The sequence below is a fragment of the Maylandia zebra genome, linkage group LG16 (assembly GCF_041146795.1).
Source record: "Maylandia zebra isolate NMK-2024a linkage group LG16, Mzebra_GT3a, whole genome shotgun sequence".
NCBI lineage: Eukaryota > Metazoa > Chordata > Actinopteri > Cichliformes > Cichlidae > Maylandia > Maylandia zebra.
In genome coordinates, this window is record NC_135182.1 from 30,394,757 (window position 1) to 30,413,513 (window position 18,757).

Consider the following 18,757-nt stretch of genomic DNA (forward strand, 5'->3'; position numbering starts at 1 on the left):
TTCACTAACATGTTCTCCCGGCTGTAGGTGCCTCTCCTGACTCCATCATCGGTGTTTCATCCTTGAATGGAGCTCCAGGGACTCCTTCTGATGATGAAGACCTGCCTCATCACCTTCCAGGCTTGGTCTCAGCAGGCCCCTCTCCTACGGGCTCCCAGGGCTCCCAGGGCACGGGGGAAGGCGCTACCGCAGCCTGTCTGGAAAAGGAGCTGCCTTTCATCGGAGCAGAGGGCAGATTTGGGGATACTGAAAGCATTGCAGGTCATGAAATGCTCCAAGGGTCATTCAGTGAGAGTCTGGATGCTATTGAGGCCCCTAAAGGACCTGGTGAACGACCTCTGGGTGCCGCCTCACCTAAACTGCGCTCTAGTTTCCCGACACACACAAGGCTGAGCGCCATGCTGCATATCGATTCAGACGAGGATGAAGAAAGATCCGGAGCCAATGACATCACTCCGGTACCCCTGTCGCCGCTGCTAATGAACGGAGAGCCTCCTGATGCCCGTGGTACTGATGAAGACGACACTGAGGGGCAGCAGGAGCCTGAGCGACCGGTGGGGTCTGTGTTGGAGGCGGGGCCAGTGGGTGGAGGTGCTAAGGCAGAAGACACGGCCCCCGAGGCCCAGGCTGCCGCAGAGGCCGTTGCTGGCACGGACTTAGAGGATGTTTTGGAGCAGGATGTTTTTCTTGAAGTGGAAGAGGTTCCATTCACAGAGGCTGCGTCCCATGATGCTTTGTCAGAAGGTGGAGACGCTCCTGAGCAAGGAAGGATGGCTGGCGAGGAGCCCTTATCAGAGATCGATAGCTGCTCAATGGCAACAGCCCCCCAGACGGTCTTCTCATCTTCAGACAGCTGTCCAGTCACACTGACCACCGCTGTGGTGCGTTCACGGGAGCAAAATTTACTGCTTTGTTTGAACCATTCCTGCAAAAACATTAAAACACAAAAAGTTATTCATTCCAAACACCAGAAGTATTTGTTGAATTTAGATGCACTTCACACACAAACACAGTGTCACTGCCTAAATCTGCCATCGGGGAGCAAAAGAAGTTAACTTGCTAGCTAAAAGTATATGAGAAACTTACTCAGCTTTTCACACTGCTGATGACTTTATGATCTCAATTGCAATTGGAAGTGTAGACTTTTTTGCCACGTCCTGTTATAATTTGTGGTCATTGCCAAGTTTTTAGCAGCCAGGACTGTCCATATCCAGATGAAACCCCAGTAAGCTTGGTTTGCGTCCTGCGTCCAAATACTGGATGGATATGGCACACTGATGGACATATCTGCTAGTGCATCTAAGAAAACTAAAAGCACAGTCCTCTTGTAATTAAACTCTAAATTTAGATTCTAGTTAAATGTGTTTATTTCTGCTGTAAAATCTGACATTTTAACACAGCAGTCTATAAGGACTGAGTCACATTTGGAGCCAGCCTCCAGTGGCCATTCAAGGAACTGCAGTTTTTAACACTCCCACACTTTTAGAGTGGACAGCTGGTAAGTGTGGAAAGTCTGCTGTACATTTAATTAATTACTAAGTAAAGTTCACCGAGTGTCTGAAAAATTAAGCAAGGAAGTGCCTTTGTCCCCCAGCAGGGGGCGACACCTCTTCTTTTAAAAAGAAGCGTATGGGAAGATGATCCTTTGGCTGGCTTGCACTATAACCACAGCAAACACTTTCTTAAAGAGTTCACGGTCCCAGTTATTTTGTAAATTCAGTCTCATTTAGAATAAAAAAACGAAGATAAGCAGCATGTGCTGGCCCCATCTCTGACGTGCAGTGTTCTTGGCTTCTCGTCAGAGCCACACCTCGATCATTGAGGCTTAGCCAAAGCACATCAGAATATGAACATATATGTCAGATATGACAATATGCCACTGTGGTTAAATCCTCTGAAGAAGAGTTTCTCCATTTGTTTCATTTTTAATGTGCAGCCCAAGTGCCATTAGTTTTCCCGCAGTGCTCAAACAGAACAGCAGGATCTTGTGGTTCTAGTTCTTTTATTAAAGGACACAGAGATCTAATGCACCACTGCCACCCTGCTTTCACTGTCGTGTGGTGGGCTAATGCTGTACACAGGCTCATGGAGGTCTTTTGTCTGTCTTGTATTGTCCCTATAGAGATGTTCTGGGAACAGACTGTGAGTGGGAACCAGTGATCTGTTTCCATTTTCCACTGAATTTTTATCACAAATCTTCCATGATTGTTTCTTTTTGAGATGCGACGCCTACGCACTGACACATATTTGCATGGAGTCAAACTTTTGTTGCCCTGGTTACGGAGCCAGCTCTGCCTCATGCCGTGAGATATGGACTCCTTTCATATCTGTATATATGTGACTGAATGATTTTGTGATTATTTTGCCATCTCTTTAAACGCTTATATTTTCTAGGAAGCAGAGGAGGGAGCAGAGACCGCCATAGATCCAGGGGGAGACATAGACTCTGCTGCACCGCCGACCAATCAGGCTGTAGATGGTGAAGGGCAAGGTGCCGCTGCTGAAGCTGAAGCACCGCCGCCGCCACCAACTAGCGAGCAACAGGAGGTGGAGGAGATCAGCGTGAGGAGGCTGAGTCTGCAGGCTGCAGGGGGCGTGGCTGAACAACAGGAAGGCGAGGCAAAGCCATCTGAGGAGGCGGGGTCTGCAGATTCAGAACAAGTTACCACAGAAACAGAAGGAGAGGAAGGTAGTACCGTTTACACAAATCTCCAAAAGTCGGTCACCACAGTTTTTGTTGGACATTACAACCCATGACATTTTCATCCCGAGCTAAAACAAAGTTCCCTCTGTGTGCTGTGTGTTTCCTGTGCTCAGGTGCTCACGTTAATGGACATCCTGTGCGTTCACTTCCTTCTGTGCGTCACGACATCCACCGATACCAACGTGTGGACGAGCCTCTGCCTCCCAGTGAGTGTGTGTGTGTCTGCATGCCCTGTACTGTTCAGTGTGCGGCAGTGTGTGTTTCTATTCACGCGACCGTCCCGTGTCCACATCTGTTGTTCACATGCGTCGCACTGAGTCAGCCTGACAAACACTTTGAAACCCCAAATCAGCCACAGAATGACATCATGGATGCAGTGATTCCCGACGTAAACACACATTTATCCATTTTCCTCATTTCAGATTAAAAATTAAATTCCTGAAGTGTGTTACTTTCAACAGTTACATTCAGTTCAAGCCATTAAACACCTGCTTTATCTCCATTTTTAACTGCCTCTCAGACTGGGAGGCCCGGATCGACAGCCATGGGAGGATTTTCTTTGTGGACCACGTCAACAGGACCACCACGTGGCAGCGGCCCACCGGACCTCCTGCCCCACAGGGCCTGACCCGCTCCAACTCCATTCAGCAGATGGAGCAGCTGAACCGCAGGTGGGCTTTGAGGGGAGAAATCATGAACTTTCTCCGAGGACTGGGAGCTTAAGATAACGGAATCTAGATAACGTTAAAGAAATCAGTTTACCCCCCAAGTAACTGTAGTTTAACTCAAGAAATTAACGTCTAATGCAGATAACACAAAAAGTCAATGGCATACAGATGCAAAAGTGGGTGGGTCCTGAGTTAACCTCTTCTTAAATTGCGGTGAGTGATACAAGTAATTATCAGTAAGAGTACAGGATGCCACTGATTGACATGTGACACTGTTAACTACTGAACCAAGGCCTGAAAGCTCCTTGAACACCTTTGTAGATGTTTAATGGGTGACCAAGCTTCAGATTTCTGTCTCTAGAAACTCCCACAGACGTTTTTAATCACTTGTTGTTGATCTAAAGTAAAAGAGATCCAGATGTTTTCAGAAACATATTTTCCTAATGGAAGAAATATTTTCCAGACGGTCCACTGTTTTGGTCTTTTTAGCTTTGAGGTAACAGATAACAGGTAACCTGAAGCATCTGGAAGTGTCCAGTGGTGTGAAGTGGTGCAAATCCTTGATTAAGCCAAGGGTTCCTATCTTTAAATAAAAAGTGGGTTCTAAATAAAACAGTGAGACCGATCTGTGTATGTTGGTGAGACCTGCAGATATCTCTTTGTTTTTGTTTTTTATAATCTGCCTGTTTTTAAGCTAATGTACCTGTGAATAAACAGAAGTTCTCACACTTTCAGAAGAAGAAAGCTTATGCATGCTTCATTGTCTTTGCTTCCTTTGGGGAGCAACTGAAAAGCTAAAGTCACTGTTTGATGACAGATATCAGAGCATCAGGAGGACCATCACCAACAGCGATCGGTCAGAGGAAAGCTCCGTCGACCTGGTTCCTGAACCTGAAAGCGAACTGATGCCACACTCCATTTCTGGTTAGTTCATCTCACAGACAAATGCAGTAATTAAAGGTTTCATTGACGAGAGATTTTACGAGGAAACATTTGTGCAATTAAATGAGTCACCTCTGGAAGATGATTCATCCTCAGAACTGCTACTGGTAGCCATGATACTGTTATTTGTTATGAAGAGATGTGAGAAGAGCAGCTTTCTTTGTCATATCACTCATGCAGAGTTGTAGACGTGTGATTACTAACTGTCTTTAAACTCAGCACGTGCTATTAGAGCGTGTTTTCCTGACATAAGCTGCTGTGGTCGGTTTGGTTGGTGTCTCGGGCTTTGACTGGATGTCGTTTCTGTTTCAGAATACAGACGAGAAAGCGGCGTCGCGCACTCCAGCGGCCGCTCGCGTCTCTCCCTGCTGCTCCAGTCGCCCAGCGCCAAGTTCCTGTGCAGCCCCGACTTCTTCACCGTGCTGCATTCAAACCCTGTCAGTCCAACACACCTGTAGAGCAGATCTAACATACGCAAGGTCACCAAAAACCATTTAGGCTCATGTTTCTGCTTAGCTATCCTAGTTTCAGAAACTAGTAGTTGACAGATTACATCGTCACCTGTTACTTGTTACAGATCGTTTTCTTTTCTTCTGTATATGTATGCCAGCATCAGTGACAAGTGATCAACAACACGTTACAATGAGGTCATCAGAGTCAGGCTGTTTTTCATCTTTTCTTTCTTCCATGCTTCAAACTAAATCTGAGCAAACATCTGGAGTGGAGATGTTGGGAATTACGCACACTCTGTTCTCATTCAGTTAGTCATACTTCCCTGCACAACATCACAATAAAGTGATCAGAAAGAAGAAATTATAAGTGTAGTATTTTAAGAAATGGGCCAGGATCTATAAAGAACTCCAAATATCACATCAGCACATTGACATATTTGGCTGGGGTCATAAGGGACCTCTGTCAGGGTAGTCACTAATATTAGGGATATTGAGACTCTTATAGTCTGCCCCCTTTAGCTCCATGTGATGTGTTGACGTTAGTTTAATCTGTTTCTTCTTCCTCTTATACAACATAAAGATCTTTATAACTTCTGCTTTTTAACTGCTTGAGCTGTTAGAAAACTCCACATTCAACTCCATGTACACTGCTATTTTCAAACCTGATGTACTGATACTGCACTAATCATGTAGGAAAAACCCTGAATAACAGTATGTCTCAGATAAAAAAGGAAAATAGCATCATACCACTGAAATAACCCCACTCTTGTTTCTCTCATTGGTTCTCCTGTCGCTTCCTGATGACCTCCCCTCAGAGTGCCTATCGCATGTTTACGAGCAACACCTGCCTGAAGCACATGATCAGCAAGGTGCGTCGAGACACTCACTTCTTCGAGCGCTACCAGCACAACCGCGACCTCGTCACCTTCCTCAACATGTTCTCCAATAAGCAGCTGGAGCTTCCCCGGGGCTGGGAGATGAAGCACGACCACACTGGGAAGGTATGCCACGCAATGACGCCCGTTTTCACCTTCACTGCGCTGCGTGTGACATTTTCTGATTAGTTTATGTGCGCCTCAACCCTCAGCCTTTCTTCGTGGATCATAACTGTCGCTCCACGACCTTCATCGACCCGCGGCTGCCCCTCCAGAGTTCTCGCTCCACCGGGCTGCTGGCCCACCGCCAGCATCTGAGCCGCCAGCGCAGCCACAGTGCCGGGGAGGTGAGAGACTCGCCATTGCTGCAGAGCACTCATTGCCTGGAGCACGCTTAGGGTTTGCATGTTTAGAGAGGCCAGTTTGAACTCTGAATGTTGGCGTCACCTGTGTTGGAGCCATCAAGGATGCATCACAGCAGCTTTAATATAGAGTAAAAAGTGCCACAGAAGCTCACTTCTAGTGTATATAACAGCATCTCGTAACAAGAGTCATGTCAAGGTATTATCAAGGTAGTAATGCTCACTATTAGAGGGAGAATCTCAGATGTGTCCAGCTGTGTGAGATTCTGCAGCTGCGGTGTCAAACATAAGGCTCCGAGGTCTCAAATCGGACCCATCTGATGGTTTCTAAGGTGTAAATAGTGCAAAAGAAGAAAGATGGTCTAATTTTTGGACTTTTGTCTTTATTCTGAACCAGCAAGAACGATGTAGAGAGCTGGAGGTCAGTTTGAGAGCCGTCTTAGTGGCAAAGATGTTACCAGTGGCTTGGAGTAATAATAATAATAATACTTTTTATTTTTTGGTGCCTTTTAAAGTACTCAAGGGCCCTGTGCAACACAAAATTAAAAAGAAGACCAATATTGGTGTTGAGGAATCGGGATCCAGTGAAGCTGATGAGAGTAGCTGTAATGTGGTCAGCAAACTGGGTGCAGCCGATGACTCTTGCTGCAGTTCTGTCCCATTTGGAGACGATTGCAGGGTTTTCTGTTTTGGTGGTCCAAAGAAAATTACAATAATTACAATAATTCAAACGAGAGGTGACGAGGGCATGAGCCAGGACTGTGTGACAGTAATATATCAAGGTAAGGTAGTTAAACAAAGGAGAGCCTGCTCGTGACTTTCCTTGTAATGACAGTAGACTAATTGAACTGAAGAAAATATTAAAGAGAAATGAGATGACTTCCTGGGTTAGACTTTGTTTAAAATAAAAAGTGGATATGATAAATGAGAGTGTCGCTCTATTAGTGCTACCTGTGGGGAGAAATCTGAAATGGAAGCATCTGGAATTCAACATGTAAAGGATGCTGAGGATCTAAAATGATGCTCTGTGACACGTGCAGTCATAACGTTTAGCTGTTTTTATGGGGTGAACTCACAGTTTATATCTGCAGTATTAAGACGCTCCAAACTCTCCAGCATCATTGCACCAGGTCTAGACTATTTTGCATACATCTGTTTGCTTCTGACACATGCACATGAAAATGTGTGCGTCTAATGTGATATCGGCCGGGCTGTAACAGCTTCAACTCTTCAGGGAAGGCTTATGGGAATTTTTGGACATTCTCCCAGAGGCACATTTGTGAGGTCAGACACTGATGTTGGATGAGAAGTCCTGGCTCACAGTCCCCACACCATATTCCCCCCCTCTACTAAACTTTACACTTGACACAATGCAGTCAGACAAGTACCGTCTCCTGGCAACCACCAAACCAAGACTCATCCATCAGACTGCCAGACAGAGAAGCGTTCATCACTACAGAGAACGTGTCTCCAATGCTCTAGAGTCCAGTGGTACCGTGCTTTACAGCATTGCATCTGACACTTGTGTTTGGTAATGTAAGGCTTGGCTGCAGCTCCTTAGCCATGAAAACCTTTTCCATGAAGCCCTCTATGCACATGTCAAGGCAGACGAGCTAATCTGAAGGCCATATGAAGCTTGGAGGTCTGTAGCGTTTGACTTGGCAGAAAGTTGGTAACCTCAGTGCTTTATGCCCCTCAGCAACCGCTGTGTGGGTTTATGTGGTCTACCCCTTTGTGGCTGAGTTGCTGTTGTTCCCAACTGGTGGGTCGGTCCCAGAACTAGGATGCGACCTGAACTGTAGTGTTTACTGTTGTCACAGGTGGTGGATGACTCTCGCCAAACCAACCCACCCGTCCTGCCCCGCCCCTCCAGCACCTTCAGCGGCTCCAGTCGGAGTCAGTACCACGACGTGGTGCCTGTGGGTGAGTCGGACAGACTTACACTTCCACGTGTGGATGCAAGAATAAAGTGAAATCACACATGCTGATTCTCTCCTCTTTTTCTTCCAGCCTACAATGACAAGATAGTGGCGTTTCTACGGCAACCCAATATATTTGAGATCCTGCAGGAAAGGCAGCCTGAGCTCGCCAGGAACCACTCGCTCAAGTATGCCTCTCTCTCAGTCTCCATCTCTGTCTCAGTCCGGCCTCCCGCGCCTCCATTATCGCCATCAGTCAAACTGAACACATTTAACCTTTAATCTTGATGGACTGCATCTGGTTAGCCCCCTAAAGTGTGTGTGTGTTTGCAGGGAGAAAGTGCAGTTTATTCGCAGCGAGGGAGTCAACGGCTTGGCTCGCCTCTCCAGTGACGCTGACCTCGTCATACTGCTGAGGTGAGTCCTGCAGGTGTGTCTGTGTGGGGACAGAGCCTGCTGGTCAAAATGATCACCACTTATGAAATGTCATAAATTGGTACCTTGTGTCACCTTTTTGCCTCTGAAGTAAAATATTTGTGGACATCACACATGATTATTTGACCTACAAGTAGTATTTACAGTCATAATTATGTGCTGACTCATGTGAAGCGGCTGGCTTTGCAGCCTGCCTGATTTTATATATAAGCAACCCGCAATATTGCATTCCTGCTACCGTGTGTGTGTGTGTGTGTGTGTGTGTGTGTGTGTGTGTGTGTGTGTGTGTGTGTGTGTGTGTGTGTGTGTGTGTGTGAGAGGACTAACGCTGCCTGAAGGCGTATCGTTTCCTTTGTGCTGTCTGACAGTGTTCTCTGTGTGTGTGTGTGTGTGTGTGTGTGTGTGTGTGTGTGTGTGTGTGTATCTCTTTCTCTCTCTCTCTCTCTCATCTTCAGCTTATTTGAGGAGGAGGTGATGTCATATGTACCGCCATTACTCCACCCAGGTTACTGCCTCTCCTCTCCACAGAGCTCCCCCGGTGAGTCTCTGTCTCACTCCTTGTCTGCATCAGCCCAGCATTTATTAAATTCTCACTTTTATATAATAAAAACTGTAAAATGAAAATGTTCGTGTATATGCTGTCTTACATAATAAACTTTTTTAACGGTTTATAATCAATATACCTAAATTATATGAGTAATGATGAGTAACTACAGCATATTTATGGTGTATTTACTGTGTCATCACAAGTGTAACTTTGACATGTTATGGTGTAGCTCCTGTGCAGTTGTAGTCATTGCAGTAAAATTATGTTGTATCTATGGTGTAATTACCCGCAGCTATGGTGTATCTGCAGTGTAACTGTTCTGTAACTTCTGTCTTGTTACATTGTAACAGCGCAGTAACAATGATGTAACTGTGACGTTGCTAAAGTGTAACAACACTTCTGAGTCTGGATATCTGTTGGTCTAACGTCCAGTCCGGGAGATTTTAGTCTCATGTCTTCTTTCACCATTACCTAGAAAACCTGCTGCTCTTGTGATCCCATAATATTTGTAAAGAATGCCTCGGATTTTTGGGAAGGCTGTAAACATGTTTATTTGTGCTTTAAACTTGACTTTTTTTAAATGGGAGTCTGTGGACTGACTCACCTTTAGAGTCAGCCTCAAGTGGCCACTAGAGGAACTGCACTTTTGAGACTTCTGATTGGCTTTATTTGCCTCTGAGGTTCTTGCTTATTCAAAGTAAAAGAGACAGAGAAAGAAAGCGAGAGATGATTTCAAGACAAATCTGTGTTAAGAGCTGCAGATGCTGAACACAGAGCTCACTCTCCTGCCTGGACACTGTGTGTTGATGATTTGGGATTAAAGTAGCATCCTTTAAGATTAATCCCACCACACAAAGTCAGCTGTCCAACCTCAATATTAAGATGAGAATGAGTCTTCATCCTGGTTTCAATCTGGAAACTGTGTCTGTAGTTTTGGTTTTCTTGGCCTTGACTTCCAGTTTCGATCCACGTTCGGATATAAAAGCACCAAGGTACTTTCAGGCTTTAGTTTTTATGTGTGGTTTTATCTGCGCTGACCCACCTTCCATATTTGGAATATATTTTATCCCAAAGCTCCACCAGGCTGTTCATCTCTTTTTCTTCTCCTGCCAGCCCACCGGTGTTGCTAAAACATCCTCCCCCTATGCTGTCGATGCTGAGAGTTTCAGACTTATGCTCCAGCATTTTGTCATAATTCTCTGCAGGATGACACTGAAAGGAGACAGGAACAGATAAAGGGAGCCACACACCCTGATAGAAAACACAAAAAGCTGCAAAGCACTTACCACCTCTCGAAACAATGCATTTAAGAGAAATGTTTCGATAAAAATCCAGCACACTTTATTCAAAGAAGCTTTTTGGAATGCGTCCTTGTCAGACTTGGTTCAAAACAAACATTTTCTTTGCAGCGCTGTTATTAGTGTTTTTCTTTTCACCTCTTTATGCTGAGCTGAGCTCTGATCACTGAGATGTGTATTTGCTCTAAAATTAATAAAAGCTTTAACAGTCTGATACAAAAAAAATCCCCCCAAAACAATCCAGGATTAACCTGCATGCGCTATTTCTGATTGTCTACACAATCACTCAAGCTTTACTCAATTTCTGCTCGGGAACATTCAGATTTAATTTTATTTCTGTCTCCCTGTATCCATTTATCTGTCTTTACTTGTCTGTGCTCCTCTTTTTGTTCTTGCTCTGTCTCTTGCTTTGCATTCATTGTGCTTTTTACTGTCATTTACATCTCAGGTACCCAGAGAGCTAATGCCCGCGCCCCGGCTCCCTATAAACGAGATTTTGAGGCCAAACTGAGGAACTTCTATCGAAAGCTGGAGACAAAGGGTTATGGACAGGGACCGGGGAAAGTCAAGTAGGTCTAAAAGCTCCAAAAAGATGAATTAATGAATGCTGATTTCTAAATGAAAATAAAAAATGTTATTTATGAATAAAAACTGCATGTTCTGTTCAAAATCATAAACCGGTAGGAGGGCGAATTAAATTTCAGGAGGCACACCATCACGGGTTTAGCGTTAGGTATAACCCTAAATTTAGGCTTTACATATACACTGCTCAAAAAAGAATTAAAGGAACAGTATGAACATACCTCAGACCTCAATAGGAAAAAAATCATGCTGGATATCAATAATGATATGGACTGGGTAATACGTGAATGTCACATCGTTTGATGGAAATTAAAATGAACGACTTATAGAGGGCTGAATATAAAGAAACCCCAAAAATCAAAGTGAAAAAGTGATACTATTCCATTCTGATGAAATTGAATTGCACCAACTAAAAATAGTACTTCGTAGTTTCTAATGCCCCCATAATCCTAATGAGAGGACGACTGGTGTCCTGGGGGATCTCCTAACAGATCTGGACATCACTGAGCACCTGGTCAGTCTGAGGCAAAGCCTCATGGCATTGGATGGACTCACACAAAATGCTCAAGAGGAGTTCCTGCGAGATGAAGAACAATTCCTTCATCTTGCAGGAACTGCCTGCATACTCTTGCAGTCAGGGCATTTGTCATGCACCAGGAAGAACCCAGGATACAGTGCGTCTAGCATGTGTCTGGCAGTGCTCGTCCTGTTCCTTCCTGCACAAAGGAGCAAATACTGGTCCTGCTGATGTGTTGAGCCTCCTACGGGCCTGTCCAGCTCTCCAAGAGTACCTGCCCATCTCCCGGGATCTCCTCCTGCTCTTGAGCCTGTAATGACGTATTGATCATCACTTTATTTCTAAAGCACTTAAAAAACAACATAACAGCTGACAGAAGTGCTGTACAAGAAATGAGAGAACAAGAATAAAGCAATTAATCAGCTATAAGTTAATTCATAGAACCTAGGGAACATTTGAAATAGTACAGGCACATACGAAGGGTAAGAGTTTAAGACAGATAACAACACTGGATTAAAAGCCAAAGAGAAAATGTCTCTTTTTAAACGAGTTTTAAAGTCAGCAACAAATGAAGACTGCCTGACTCGTTCCACATTTCAGGAGGCAAAACTCCGAAGTCTCTGTCGCCTCTGGATTTATAAAATATCTCTAAAATATTGATGTGCCATCCTGGAGGAGCTGGACTACCTGTGCAACTAGGGTCCAGGTATCACCTCACACTACCAGTAGTGACATTGAACCTAGCCAAATGCAAAACTAGAGGAAAAACAATCAAAAAGAATGAGGAAGGAAAAAATGTCAGTGGCCCCCACCTGTAAAACCGTTTGTGTTGTGGGGGTTGTCTCACTGATGCTCCTCTAGTTCACCTGTTGTTAATTTCATTAACACCCCCTCTGACCATATCAGTATCCCAGAAGTTTAGCTGACTTGATGCTATACTCTGATTGAAAGGTGTTCCTTTAATGTTTTATTTTCAGCAGTGTATTTCAGTCCGGACTATTTTAATCAAAAGATGATTGTATGTTTTCATCGGTAGTGGTTTATAGTTGGCGCTCTGTTTCTATAACCGTGCGTGTGTGTGTGTGTGTGTGTGTGTGTGTGTGTGTGTGTGTGTGTGTGTGTGTGTGTGTGTGTGTGTGTGTGTGTGTGCACCCCCAGGCTCATCATACGCAGAGATCACCTTCTGGAGGACGCCTTTAACCAGATCATGTGCTACTCCCGTAAAGACCTGCAGAGGAGCAAGCTTTACGTCAGCTTTGTAGGCGAGGACGGGTCAGAGAAACACATTTACCTCCATTTCATTGGCGTTACTGTTCTTAATGACACGAGATGTTTGCTCACCTCATGCAGGGTAGAGTTTTCTGTTCTCATCTCAAGTTTCAAAGCATAATGTTTAACGCACATCGCCACAGTGCAGGAATGATTGTTTATAACATCAGCATACAGGATTGCAAAAATGAACTGAACAGGCCCTTCATCGTACCAGCCAAAAACCGAAAATCGACCTCATGTTTCAGTTATTGTTTCACCTGCGCTGACTGTGTACATGAGAGAGAGAATCTAGGACCGGAAGAATAACTTAATAAAGCTTTTATAGTCAGTTTAAATAAAACAAAACAAAGGAGACATTGTGTCCCTTTAAAAAAAGGTCAATAGCAGGAAATTAAATGTCACCAAATTTAACAACAAATCATTTTATACGCCTGTACCCGTCTCTTGTTTCCAGTGCAGAAGTATCGTGATTGTGAGGCTGCAAAATCCCATAAACACTAAATGCGTTCCTCCTCTGATCCAATCATCGGCCAAAGTCATCAAGGTTCATATGCATGTGTACTCTCATTTTGTGTGTGTGTGTTGCAGGCTGGACTACAGTGGACCCTCCAGAGAGTTTTTCTTCTTGGTCTCTAGAGAGCTGTTCAACCCATACTATGGGCTGTTTGAATATTCAGCTAATGACACGTACACCGTCCAGATCAGCCCCATGTCTGCCTTCGTGGACAACCACCATGAATGGTGAGGTTTCTGTCAGCCTGTGATCTCTGCCTGCCTGTTTGTTTGTTTGTTGCTGTGTGTGCTCCTGTGCTAAATCTAAGGTGTTAATTTTATCTGTCCTGAATGCTGATCCCAAAATGGAAGCAATTTGTGGAGAGCTGTGTGGAAATTTGGATCAGCAATCTGTCACAACTCAGTTTTTTTGCTCAGTGGCTGTGGATGGATGAAGGTCTGAGTAACATGAACCACAGACTATAGTATTCCTTGCTACATTGCAGATTTATCTGTAAATTTATATTGCCGGAATTTCATTATATCACAGGTTTCTGTTTCTTATACCGGTAGGTATTTTTTTTTATTATTTTAGATTTTAAGTGGTTATAATAGGTTTTATAATAATAATGGATTGCATTTATATAGCACTTTTCAAGGCACCCAAAGCGCTTTACAATTCCACTATTCATTCACACACTGGTGGAGGCAGCTACAGTTGTAGCCACAGCTGCCCTGGGGCAGACTGACAGAAGCAAGGCTGCCATATCGCGCCATCGACCCGTCTGGCCATCACCAGTAGGTGAAGTGTCTTGCCCAAGGACACAACGACCGAGAACCGGCAACCTTCCGGTTACAAGACAAACTGCCAACTCTTGAGCCACGATCGCCCCATGAGGTATAAGAGTGTAGGGAGGGTTTATGTGGCTTAAATATATATATAAAGGTATACTGTTTATGTGAAAGCTGGATGCAGCCACCATGATATCGCTCACCGGTTTCAACAACAGTGTGCTGGCTGCTGCCGTGTTACTTTTTTTGGAGCCAGAAGTGACCATATTTAGTATCAGGTAATGTTCACTAGCTTTTTTAGCAAGCTGCCTCTGTAATCTTTTTCAGTGTATCAGACACAGATACTTGGTAGTTAGTGCTAAGAAACAGAAGAATAAAACACTGGTCCATTACATAAAAGAACTGCACCTACCAGTGCTGCCGGTACTTCCTCTGTGTCAGAGATATTATATTGTGTATTTCTAAATACACAATATTTGTGTATTTCAAAATGAGTACATTCACTAGAATCAGATCTATCTATCTGATTCTAGTGAATGTACTCATTTTGAACACTGCTATGCAGAACGTGAGCAGAGAGAAAGCGAGAGAATTTGATCTATTTGCTGTCACATACGTTGTAGAATGTGGCTCTGCCTCAATACCTAAACAGGAAAATGAGCACAGTTAGAGGTTGAAGTGGGATATGGCAGGTGGGGGTACCCTAAGATCATTTGTAGTGCTGTGACCACCAATCCAGATCATTCTGGCCCACTTTAACCCCAGAGTATAGCACCATGAATGGTGGACAAGTTATGTGGTTTTTGCTCTTTCATCTCTTTGTAACCGATAAGCACAGATACACCGATAGGATTCTCTTTTATGTGTCATTGTTTCCTCCATTTAGCTTCAAATGTGTTTGATGTTTGAAGGCGTGCAGGGCTGGGAGATAAATACTTCCCTCAAATGTATTAAACCTAAGACAGTAGATACTATTGATATTTATGTAAAGATATGGGGAGTAAAATAAATACTCTAGTAAAGTACAGATACACGGAAATTCTATTTAAGTACACCTGGTGGTCAGGTAGGATGGACTCACTGAGTTTCTTGTTTTTTTTCTTTTTTTGAAGAAGGATCTTTACTAGAATTTCACTCACCGAACCTTCTTGAATTGCCATGTTATTGACACCATATTTAAAGCAGTTACATCCCTAGATTTAAGCTTTACTAGTATCCAGATAGTGAGTTAGGAGGAAAAATCAACTCTCATGCAGCTGTGATGAAGTTGGGGATTGGTTATAGAGAACAAAACTGTTTTTGTATCAGGCTGTAAACATGTTTATTTTTGCTGTAAAGTTGGACATTTTAACATGGGAGTCTATGGGGACTGACTCACTGCTGGAGCCAGGCTCAAGTGGCCGTTAAAGGAACTGCAGTTTTTGTTCTTTGGGGAAAGTTGTTTGTTATATCGTACATGATTAGAGGCAATTATCAAGCTAAACCTATGTTTGAAAGAACAAAGACAATTTTCTGATGTTATAAAAGTTTCACAACCAGATAGAATCGAGAAGCATCTTTAAAATATGATGCAGATACCAAATTGTTTGTTATCTTCCCTCGTGGTTGGGATTTGTTCTGCCAACTTCAATCTTGTTCTCACAAACCATCTTTAAGATTCTTATTTGTTGTCTCTATTTGTTGGGTCCTCAATCAAGAGAGTTTTAGATATCATAACATGAACATAATGTGTGGAAGGTGCAGCAGACTATGGCACAATGTTTTTGCATCCGCAGGAAAAGATGTAGAATCTGGTTCCTGTGTTGTTTAGACAGTGTGAAAGAAAGCGAGATCACTGCGGTCCTGATGTTGCTGCTGTCTGTATTCACACATATTTTCCATGTTTTATGCAGGTTTCGCTTCAGCGGGCGCATCCTGGGGCTGGCCCTTGTTCATCAGTACCTGCTGGATGCCTTTTTTACCCGTCCTTTCTATAAGGGGCTTCTTCGCATGTAAGTGCCTCAGCCTGCTTCCATTCATTGCAAGTCAGCATTCAGGGTAGCAGCACTTCCTCCCTGACCAAATAAGACCTTGAATGTTTCAGTCAGTCAGCAGCTGTCTGCTTCTCCTGTCAGTAGGAGCAGCACCCTTATTAAGCTTTGTCCAAACAACCTGAAACGCTGCCAAATGTCTGCAATGAGGACAGATGCTGTATTAAATGTGTTCTTAACCTCTCGGGCAGCAGCGATCTGTTCTTAGCTTTATCACCATTAGTGCAGAGATAAGCATTTATCAAATGAAATGTCATATGTTCAGTCCAATATAGTGCTGAATGATCTTAGTATAATCAACAAAGCAAGTGAACGTGCATATTTTCCTGACAGTAATAACATGTGGAATGACCAAGGAATGAAAATTATGCAAAAGCATTCAAAAGATCAGCAAAAGATTTGACACATACCTATGCTTCATCTCCATACTTTGTATGATTAACCTTCAGCCTCACTTGTTAAAATCAGCTGACGATGATTAACGAGCAGGTCATCCCCACCTGTTGACCCCGCTGTGACCCTTATTCATGCAGCCCTTGTGACCTGAGTGATCTGGAGTTCCTGGATGAGGAGTTCCATCAGAGTCTGCAGTGGATGAAGGACAATGACATCGAAGACATGCTGGACCTCACCTTCACTGTGAATGAGGAGGTCTTTGGACAGGTGCGTCTTCAGTCTGTGGTGGCGCCCTGGAACAAGAAAAGCAGACCGCAAATTTTATGTGTTATTCCTCTGTAATTCTGCAGATCACAGAGCGAGAGCTTAAGCCGGGTGGGGCTGGCATCCCTGTGTCAGAAAAGAACAAGAAGGAGTATATTGAGCGAATGGTCAAATGGCGCATCGAGAGAGGCGTGGCCCAGCAGACAGAGAGCCTGGTCCGAGGCTTCTACGAGGTACAGTGCCGGTGTTACAAATGTTAGAGGTGTCAAAAAGACAAGATAAACAATGCTAAAATCCTCAAAGGGGTTTTAGGGGCATCCCCAAAATCCAACTAAAGGCCTCAAATAAATGCATAACTAAATAAATAAATACAACTTTATTTGTGTGGCATCTTTCACAACAAAAGTACAGAGAATTCCTCATGTGGGAGGACAAATTTCCAAGGGTATAGGCCTGAAAATTTCTGGATCAGATTTAAAGATTCGTCAGCTGCTTAACAGTTGAAATTCAAATTATATTTATGGATTATCTGAGTGGAAGCATACAGATAAAGAACAAAAATGGGACCCAGGATTGAGCCCTGGGGGATGCCAGAGAGTCTGAGGATGTAGGGGGAGGACAAAGCAAGTCTTGCATCCCTAGTACCAAAACACCATTCAAGGTAGCTTATTAGTTTATGATGGTCAGCCATATCTATATCTGTATTTGATTAGAGAAACTAATTATTAATTTATCTACAGCTTTTTTGGCCATTTTCTGTATAGATATTGTTGTTTTTAGTCTACAATTGTGTGATTAAAAGGGGATCTATCATGCTTAGTTCCATCTTTGCTTGGTCAATCAGTTCATCTTCTGGCTAAAATAAGCAGTTTTAGCTCTTCCCCATTCTTCTGATTGGCTGCTCCTCGCATGCAGAATGTTTGAATTAGCTGGGAGGAGCTTTTGCACTCTAAACTACCCATATAAGGATATCCCCTTTTTGTGACAACATAGAGATCCAAAAATAATAAAAAAGAGTGTTTAGTTCTGTTTTAACTTTCAGCTTCTGGTTCACAGGGATTAAGAACATGTATATGTATGTATATGAATAACATAAGGGAAAGCATAAAAGGTCCATTTTAAATGTGAAATGGCTTCTTTTTATCTTAAAGTGCTCACGACCGAGACTTTAGATGGCCCGTATGAGCAAGGGGACTGATTTAATGTTTTTATTGGTACCTGAACATAATTTTAAGTACTGACTTGAAAAATGCTTGTGCTTTATTGATGCCATGAGCCCCAGTTAAAATAACAATAAGTACAATTTTCTCCTTTATAGCACATAATAGGTATTATCAACCCCATCGATCAATACCGGTGACACAGTATGGCTGCGTCATTGCAGTAGCTGGCTGAAAATCCTCTTTCTTTTTGAACCAGTGCTAACCCAAATGGACATCTGGCATTTGCAGCAGTGCACGATGATGCAGCTTCAAGTTGAAGGGCTAGATATGCTCACGATAATGCCAAAGGAGCAAATGACAAGTTAGCATTTAAGCGATCTACACTGTGATGTGCTAACTCTTTACTACATGTCTGTGATGTTAGCTCTCTTGTCATTATGGGCATTAAAGTAATTCAATGAAAAAGATTACCTGGAGGTACCTGTTGTGGTGCAGTAATGGCAGCTAAACCTGTACTCAAAATCTTTTGAAATATTGACAAAGCCGAGAATGCTTTCTAGTTAAAGTGCTGGTGTGTTAAGGTTTTAGTTATCCATCTCGCCTGTTTTATCTAGAGGGGTTGTCAGAGTGTTGTTAATCTTATTATTATATGAGAGCATGGATAGCAGCAGTGGTGTAATGTAACTTACATATTTTTCTCACAAGTATTTCTATACTCTGCTACTTTCTACTTCTACTCAACTATATTTTGGATGCAGTATTTGTACTTTTTACTCCAGACCAAGTATTTTTAAGGCTCCACTGCTTCTTATTTTGTAGATTTTTAATATAAGCCTACTCATATATAACTCATATATAATTCTGCATTGGTTATGCCCCAGTAATATGATTCTGCACAATGAGTACTTAGATTATGTTAGATTACATTAGGCACTTTATGTAAACACTCACTGGCCGCTTCAATAAATATTAAGTCTCTTTCCAGAAATCATCAGCTGTACATTTACTTTAGAAAATCCACCCATAACAAGTGGATGCGCTACTTGG

At 43.2% G+C, this 18,757-nt stretch overlaps 1 protein-coding gene across 5 annotated transcripts in view; it reads left to right on the top strand.

Moving 5' to 3' along the window:
• hecw2a (HECT, C2 and WW domain containing E3 ubiquitin protein ligase 2a) overlaps positions 1-18,757 on the top strand; it is a 46,821-nt gene that overhangs the window by 19,725 nt on the left and 8,339 nt on the right. For 3 of the 5 annotated variants that reach the window (XM_004559090.5, XM_004559091.5, XM_004559092.3), the window contains exons 9-26: positions 28-881; positions 2,395-2,689; positions 2,818-2,910; positions 3,225-3,375; positions 4,190-4,296; positions 4,627-4,751; positions 5,582-5,767; positions 5,854-5,988; positions 7,806-7,926; positions 8,014-8,110; positions 8,256-8,339; positions 8,813-8,895; positions 10,651-10,771; positions 12,460-12,573; positions 13,162-13,314; positions 15,750-15,848; positions 16,421-16,550; positions 16,634-16,780. In XM_004559090.5, the coding sequence (XP_004559147.2) occupies positions 28-881; positions 2,395-2,689; positions 2,818-2,910; positions 3,225-3,375; positions 4,190-4,296; positions 4,627-4,751; positions 5,582-5,767; positions 5,854-5,988; positions 7,806-7,926; positions 8,014-8,110; positions 8,256-8,339; positions 8,813-8,895; positions 10,651-10,771; positions 12,460-12,573; positions 13,162-13,314; positions 15,750-15,848; positions 16,421-16,550; positions 16,634-16,780 (3,095 nt within the window). The remainder of the gene's footprint in view (positions 1-27; positions 882-2,394; positions 2,690-2,817; positions 2,911-3,224; positions 3,376-4,189; positions 4,297-4,626; positions 4,752-5,581; positions 5,768-5,853; positions 5,989-7,805; positions 7,927-8,013; positions 8,111-8,255; positions 8,340-8,812; positions 8,896-10,650; positions 10,772-12,459; positions 12,574-13,161; positions 13,315-15,749; positions 15,849-16,420; positions 16,551-16,633; positions 16,781-18,757) is intronic. The other 2 variants (XM_004559093.6, XM_004559094.6) reach the window with 2 other exon arrangements.